Consider the following 8,661-nt stretch of genomic DNA (forward strand, 5'->3'; position numbering starts at 1 on the left):
CCTCTTGAGCCTGTTTTTCTTGTCATAAGATCTGATGTTATCTCTTACCTCTCTGAATGCTCTCTGCTCCTCGCAGACAATAGAGCACCGCTTTGAACTGGCAAGAGTGTACATTTTGATTAGTGAATGGCCGCAAAGATTCCAGTTAATGCCTATAGCATTCTGTAATTATGAAACTGCATTCAGATGGAGTGCTGGCTGTTAATGGAACACTACACTAATCTACACTGCTGGGCAAAATACTTGGTTCAAAACAAAACAAAATTAAATGAAGCAAAACAAAAAACAAAACAAAATGAACAAACAAAAAACAAACTGAAACAAAACAAAAAACACACACACAACACCCCCCCCCCCACCAAAAAACAAACAAAAACTAAATAAAACAAACATTAAAATGGACAAAAACAAAACAAAAAACATTCATAGTTGTGGCCTCTGTGGCAGATCTTCTAACTATGGCAAACATAACTGGTCATCTAACAACAAAATACTGACAACTGAATGGTGTTCTAACCGTAGGATGTATATTCTTTTAAATATTCCATATCGTCCTTCAAATATCCTCTCTCTCTCTCTCTTCATTATGAGAACAAAGTTCGTAACTGCAGCCATTTGGGCTCGGGCTCTGTGAGTTGTCATTTACATTCACTACTTCAGTAGGTGCGTGACCTACTGGAGGTGTTTGAGGGAGAGGGGACGAGAGGTTAGTGGTGATTTCTGCTGTCTGCCTGGACTCTGGATGGAGACGGAGGCTGGATGCTGAAGACACGGATGTTTAAGTGTGTGGCGATCTGGTTACAGACACTCACGCAGTACCGCACCAGATCAAACGCTGACAGCACCTACAAATAAAAAGGAAAAAGCTAAAGCATTTTTGATATGGCAAGATGAAAATTTTAAAAGCAGGGTATGTTTTTTGGGGTTAAAGAAAGGTGAAGATCATGCACTTCCCACAGTTAAGATCTACACTTTTATATTTTTCCCTCTGATTATAATGTTAAAGTTTCTTCATAATTTAGTTTTACAAGATGATTTTCACCCTCTCTCTGACCCCATATGCTCCCGTAACTTTAAGAATTCTATACTTTGGATATAATTAGCAAGTATCTTCACATGTGAAAAGAGTAATATGTTGATCAATACTAAACAAGTGAAGTCAATGTGAAACCCCATTCATAATCCATTTTACTTCTGTAATCAGACATATTTCCAGGTGAAACAGGATGTTCAGTAAAAAAGAAAAAAAAAAAATTATATATATATGAAATTCATAACTATAAAGGCCTGTTTCTGCCACTAAATAAATAATAAAAAAGGTAATTTTCTCAGAATTGCATGATATAAACTCGCAATTATGAGTTAGAAAGTCATAATTGTGGGATATTAAGTTGCATTTGAGTGTTACAATGTCAGAATTCTGAGATATATACTTGCAATTCTGACTTTTTTCTCACAAAAGACGTTTTTCATAGAATACATAACTCAATGTGTTAATAGTGTAAACAGATCTAAGTTGTTTCAGAGGAAGTGCAAGTCACTATATTGCAGATTTCTTTTTAAATTGGAAATAGTGCATAATATGACCAGGAAAGTTTATTAAGAGTGTAAATCGTGGCGATTCTTATATCATGTTGACTTGAATGTGCTTGTAATTGTGACGTCACAACCATGACGGTTTCTGAATGACCTTTGTTTCAACTTCATTTCAATAACTAGTCTCAGCAGACTGTGTAAGAAGCCATGCGATGTGATGTCTACATACTACAGTGAGCTCTTTCTTTCAAAAGAGCAAGGAAAATCCATGTTTTCAGACAAATCTCACACATACCAGTGCGACCCACAGAAGCCAGTACTCATTAATGAAACTGTTGAAGTACTGGTTCAGAAACAGCAGCGCTGGCCCGGTGAAGGCCAGGTCATTACGATGCATTTCACTCTTTGTCATATGAGCAACCTGGAAAACAAAACAGATGTGACTGTAGTGACATTTACTGATGCTAATGTGGTTTGAGTCTGACAGATATGAACTACAGACAACAATGGCAAGTATTTATGTTAAAATGTGCAGAAAATCATACTAACAGCGGTTTTATGCTCACATACAAGCCATAATTCTTCCTACCAACTATAAAAACAGTTCAGGTAGAGGTACATCAATAATCTGCCAATAGTATTCATATGCATGAATACTATTTATCATAGCACTTATTTAGTGAAGCTGAAATAAATACAGTATATTGATGTCATTCATGATCTTACCACCAGTCTGTTGGTGAGTTTGGCCGAGACAAATCCAAATGCTAAGATGTAGAGACAGGGATGCCTCTCGAATAGCTGCATTGAAGACTTCTTATAGATCATTAGAGCAAGTGTGATTACCACTCCTATATGGAAGGATGGAGACAAAACGCTTGTTCCCTAACAAAAGAACAAAAACAGATGTGCAAATAATTTATACGTTAGACCAATTTTGACAAAGTAACAAAATCTTTTGTTTTAAATTAAGTTCACATCATGTGCATTTAACAATACAAATGTCTGATACATACTGCATGAAAAAAAATTGTTGCTTAAAGGGTTCATATGATGCGATTTCAATTTTTTCCTTTCTCTTTGGAGTGTTACAAGCTCAGAAGATCTGTAAAGTTGCAAAGACTAAAGTCTCAAATCCAAAGAGATATTCTTTATAAAAGTTGAGTCAACCACGCCTACCTAAAACGGCTCGTTCTAACACACCCCCACATATCTACGTCAAGATGTGGGAAGATTTGCATAACACCGCCCAAATGTTCATGCAAAGAAAGAAGGCGTAACTTTCGGCCAATCACAACGCACTGGATAGCTGGCCAATCAGAGCACACCTCGCTTTTCAGAACGATGAGCTTTGTAAAAATCAACGCGTTTCAGAAAGGCGGGTCATAGAGGAGAAACAATAATGTACAGTATGTGGAAAATAATGTGTTTTTTTAACCTTAAACCACATAAACACATTTCCTTACACCAAATACACAAAATAATGTTCTTTTTAGCAACATCATATGACCCCTTTAATCATTATTTCGAAGCATTTCACAAACAGAAGCCATTTATATTTTTAAGGTATTTTATATTTAAACTACTTTAGCTCAAATTATTATTTAAAAAATCTTTTTCAGGTTGGTCCAATTGGTCATAGACTAGAGTAAACGACTCATTTTAAACTATTTTAGTTCAATTAAAATTTATTTCAATTAAAAAAAGAAGGTTACTTTTAGAATTAAATATAACAAAAATAAAAATGAATAACACAAAACTATGAATTTTACACTCAAGCAATGAACGACAGTGTTTGTCGCTATACATTTTGTTATTTTTCATTTTGCATTTCTGTTTGGTGGTGCAGAAATCCCAAACACTTCAGCTTTTACTTACCGCAACACTAGATCCATTTTTGCCCATTCCGCCTGTGAATATAACCCGGAAGTAGTTTGTGCAGGAGAAAACGGCACCCAGAAGAGTGCAAATGGCCGGTATTATTTTAATCTGGATATTTATCACAGGGATCTGAAAGATTAAAAACAAATCTCTCATATCCTGTTTCTAATCATCACATCATTATATACGAGTCCTTTTCATTGTACATGTAAAGATATTCTGCATTTCACTCAACACATGCAACATGCTAGAGAATCAGATTTCCTGACCGACCATGATATACAGATTTTACAAATTTGTCCTTGAGAATATGGTCTAATCATATGACCAAAATATGAAAGAATTAAGACTGATTTGAATTACCACAGATTGCCAAAAAGCCGTTCCTCCAATGGCAGCCAGTAAGTACATGATTATAATGTAGATTTGAACCTCAGTCACATCAATTCTGCACAAGCAAAGAAGTGATTAAAAGATGAAATTAAATTATTAATCTCACTCAACTCTAGCACTTTTCTTTCTTTCTTTATGTAGTCCTTTATCAACAGTACAACAGCTGTCTGAAAGCTGCCGGTTTCCCATGAGCAGAACAGAACGTTCAAATATAATATTTGTGAACTGTACGTGAAGTACAGGAGCCATCGATTATGATTAAGAGGACAGTTTTCACTCACATGCCAAAGCGCAGCGTTCCAGAAACATACGTCTGCCAGTGGGCACAATAAAACATGAAGATGCCCACGAAACAACAGAAAAACATCCAGTCAGGGTGAGTACCCAGCTGCACTGCTATACATGTGCCCAGGACCACAAACACTGCATCAGAGAAAGACACAGAACAACAAGACTGTAAGTATGTCTAAAGGCTGGAATACACTACACGACTTTTCAAAACTGGACAGATCTTAAAACACTGGGCATCATGCACTTAACGACTTTGTAACAGTCACAGAGGAAAAACTGGGCATCATACACTAGCAGACTAGCAGGCCAATTCACACCACACAGACAAACGCCAACAAACACCAACAGACAAGTCTGTCGGAGTTTGTTGGATCAGTGTGTTACTGTTACCCCTGTAACACACTGTTTGATATGTAACATGTTTGTTATCCTCTGACTGGATGGAATCAAAGTCTGAAGCTAAAAAATCAGAGTCTGTGACCAAAATACAAATCTGCAGACTGGCTCTGACTTTCGGCAACTAACGCAACTTTAGACAATAAATCGAGGGGAAAATGGGCCAAAAATTGTGTAGTGTATTCCAGCCTTAAAGTAAGACATATATATGTTGCTTATACACCCATAAGGTATATATTTCTCATCTATTTAGAGATTTAATGGTCTATTTAGAATTTTCTTTTAAACATCCAATAACAGAACCTTTCAGATGGGAAACATGTGCGTACATGTGAAATTGGATTTAATAAAAATGTAAATTAAGATGGATGATACATTGGTGGAAAAGAGTGTAAAGTATTCTTCCACAATATTTTAAAACAGAATAAGAGATGCTATCCAGATGCCATTCTATTAATGCCAAACTAAGGAAGAAATATATCATAATATAAAAATAAATACATAAACGATAATATTATAATATAATAGCTTTTTATAATAGACTTTTTTATTATAATATTTTTGCTTTTAAGCCCAGTGTCTAGAATTTTAGGTTTCAGGCAATATAAATTATCATCTGTCTGCATTGACAGATAATACATTTTGACCTATACATCTTTACTCAAATGTATAGGGCTCAATCTCTTAAATGAATTTCGTAATAAAGTAATAAAACAATGCCATAGAGCTAACTGTAATATCATAGTAGCCGACTGTATTTGCATTCACAAACGTGAGCAGACCTGTAGAGAGGGAGTCACAGCCATGATCAAAGAGCTCGCCAAGAGGTGTGCTGCTATTGGTCCGTCGAGCCTGCTTTCCATCTATAGCATCCAATGATTGGTAGATGAACAGACCCAAAGCACAGGCTAAGTACGCCCACGTTGGTGCCTGAAAAAGATAAAATAGGCTTCAATTTCTGTCCACTTGGATGCTTTTCACTGACTTTGTGAACCAATAACCAACATGCAAGTTCATACTTACTGCACAAAGGTGGATATGAATGTGTTCTTTTATCTCTATAAGCCTAACTGTAGATACTAATGGTACGTGGAGAGAGAGTGGGTGTCATATTGCAGACTTGAGCAATGTAGATGTTTTCCATAACATCAGGACTCATAAGACTGTTATAGCTGATAAACAGACTCCGTTACAGCTGATAGAACAAGCTGTATCTGACAATACACAGTATCTTATTGCACGGTTTAAATAGACCACAGCAATTATCTCCTCAGAAGAGCACATAATATACTAAATTATGGCCTTCATAGTAGACTATATGTGAGGCAGGGTAAGAAGTAAAACCAAGAATTTACTGCAATTACAACTAAATATTCATAATTACACTTAGACTGATATTAAAATCAGCAATAAATACCACATCCTAATGGTGACTGTTTTCATAGCAAGTGAATATTCATAAGTTGAATGAAAGAGATATTAAAATTGACAAAAAGATCATGGCCCCCTGCTACAACAATGACTTATATATGTAACTGAACTAAAACTAAACCTGATATATAAGTCATCAAACAGGTTATGTCCTAATGGTGACCATTGCAATAATAGCTTCTAAACAATCAGAATTAGATTAAATTGATCTTAAATCAGTTGAATTCAAATTAATTAACAACAACAAAAGTGTGGTAACTACTGTAATAAAAGCTATTATATATTTATAAGTGGACTGAACTGATATTAAAACCAACTAAAACACAATGTCATGATGACCACTGCAATAACTATTAAAAATAACTAAAACTGATATTAAAATCAACAACAAAATGTCTTAATGGTGACCACTGTAACAGCTGTTAAATATTCCTAATTACATTCAAACTGATTAAAATCAACAAAAAAGGCTGCATTATTAAGGTGACTACTGTAAAAGCTAGGCTACTAAATATTCATAAGTGGACTGAACTGATATCAAAACCAACAAAAATTGCCACTGCAACAGCTATTAAATACTCATAATTAGATAAACTGATATTAAAATCAACAAAAAGAAAATGTCTTGATAATGACCACAGCAATCGCGGTCTACATATTCATAATTAGATTAAAACTGATCAGCAAAAATGACCAAGATCTGTAACTGCTGCCAAATCACAATATCTAGACTAAAAAGGATATTCAAATAATGAATACTAATTAAAATAACTGCTAAATAATCTATACCACTGTTAGCAGGTGAAAATAAAATGAATTAGGTTTGTAGTTGATCTGTTTAAACCAGCAATGGAATCTACTGAAGCAGTGGAAGTGCAGCTCACCTGTTCGGTGGCAGTAGGGCAGTAGTATACCAGTATCAGAGTACTGATAATATTAGTAGCGAGTCCCACTATGGTGATGAGGTTCGGCGCCATCCAGAGAGGCACTTTGCTCACCAGCCAGCACCAGAATCCCTGCATGAAGGGCTCCAGGAGGGACCGTCCCGCACTGCTGTACTGATGCTCCTCCAGCTTTTTCAACTGCTGTCGGGACAGACGGGCTAGGGGAAGCTCCATCAGCTTGGTCAGGAGCCCGGGGCCCTCTTCCGCACCTGGTGCGTTCAGGTCACAGGCCATGGAGAAACTGGTGTCAGAATCGGGTCGAACCCGGACAGGTCTCTTGTGTGAGCTCATGTTTCTCTGAGTGGGCGTGGTGACTGTTGAATTCACAATGAGATTGTGGGATTAGATCTATGGGAGCAAAGACAGCAGAATGCATAAATGATTTTCGAACACATGGAACAACTCTGACACTACTGAAAAAGTTGAATTTATAATTAATGTTTTTGTGGGGTTAATAGTTACTTAGTTAACTGCTATTTAGTAAATGATTTCCATACACTACAGTCAAGCTACACAGCAGTCTGGATGGAACAATCAACAAGTTAAATGTATCGCTCAAGAACAACCCAGAATTTTAAAGATCAAATGGGACGAGAACTGTTTTCTCCCAAAGAAACAAAATTAGCCACATATTCTATTTGAATAAAATTATATCCATGTATATGAACTGATATAAATATCGACACATTTAAATTTGATACATTTTAATCTTAAAATGATTCAAATTTAAATTACAGGCTATGAATATTTCATTATATTTAGCAGATGTTCAACCAGCGCTTTTATGCTTTATCAGATGCCTCTTAAAACATTTCTACGGTATAGAATTATAAGCAGTAATATATAAATGTGCGCATGTATAAGCTGATATTAAAATGAATTCATTTTATGAATCAGAATTACAGGCAGAATATTTAATTAAAGATTAGCACATATTCTACTGGTGGTTTTATCATTTATTTGACACCTTTTAAAATATTTGAATACAATTATAAGCAAATAGATACTTTATACAAATGTATATACTTCATATTAAGTTATACTTTAAAGCCTCTTGAAATATTATGCTGTCTACAACCTCAACTTTAAGGAGTAAAACAAAGAGAATGCTATTTTTGTAATTTAATAGGGTCTTCAGTCCCTTAAATATATACAATTTGATATAAATATTTCATGCATATAATATAACATATTATAAATGTGATATACTTACAATTATAGTTATATTAAAGACATTTTAGAGGCAGTGTGTGACTAATACAGTTCGGGTGGCCCACCAAAATACACCTGACCCTACAGAAGAGGGCAGTTGATGCACTGGGAACTAATGAAACAAAACCCTTAAACTATGGTATTGATCTGCGTTGTTCTATGGCGTACTTAGCAACTGAGTGTATTTAAGAGATGTATAACAGCCGTTCAAATCTGGAGGACGACGACAACTTGATAACAAACCGAGGAGTGACGTCTTCAGCTTGATAGCGATCTGTCAAACGTGGCAGGCATATGAGAAATGTGAAATAACGCATATCATTATATTAAACACATTTTAGAGGCAGCGTGATTAACGAAGTTGGTTTGTTATTAACAGAAACGTTACCTTCGTTTACGTGGTGAAAATGTCTTTTCTCCGCAGCGTTACACTGGAGATGCCAAAAGTTGAATTCTTAAATAAATTATAGATAAAATAAAATAAATGCCGGAACGAAGAAACGTACACGGAAACGGAGAAGACACGTAGGATGGTTAAACGACGGCAGGTTAAACAGCGTGGATGACAAGCAGAGGC

At 35.6% G+C, this 8,661-nt stretch overlaps 1 protein-coding gene across 4 annotated transcripts; it reads right to left on the reverse strand.

Annotated features, from left to right (window-relative positions):
* Positions 1-367: 367 nt before the first annotated feature.
* On the reverse strand, positions 368-8,661 carry LOC107557199 (choline/ethanolaminephosphotransferase 1-like). Of its 4 annotated transcripts, none has more exons than XM_016240526.1 (10): positions 8,473-8,661; positions 8,328-8,358; positions 6,813-7,186; positions 5,280-5,427; positions 4,092-4,233; positions 3,781-3,865; positions 3,415-3,546; positions 2,263-2,421; positions 1,832-1,957; positions 368-845 (listed from the first exon to the last, which is right to left on the reverse strand). In XM_016240526.1, exons 3-10 carry the CDS (start codon positions 7,161-7,163, stop codon positions 708-710), a joined length of 1,281 nt encoding a protein of 426 aa, XP_016096012.1. In that variant the 5' UTR covers positions 7,164-7,186; positions 8,328-8,358; positions 8,473-8,661; the 3' UTR covers positions 368-707. The 4 variants fall into 4 exon arrangements, with proteins under 4 accessions (XP_016096012.1, XP_016096011.1, XP_016096013.1 ...); XM_016240525.1 differs by having other exon boundaries at positions 6,813-7,220; XM_016240527.1 differs by lacking the exon at positions 8,328-8,358.

Source organism: Sinocyclocheilus grahami, unplaced genomic scaffold (assembly GCF_001515645.1).
Source record: "Sinocyclocheilus grahami isolate Dianchi unplaced genomic scaffold, SAMN03320097.WGS_v1.1 scaffold592.1, whole genome shotgun sequence".
Taxonomy (NCBI): domain Eukaryota; kingdom Metazoa; phylum Chordata; class Actinopteri; order Cypriniformes; family Cyprinidae; genus Sinocyclocheilus; species Sinocyclocheilus grahami.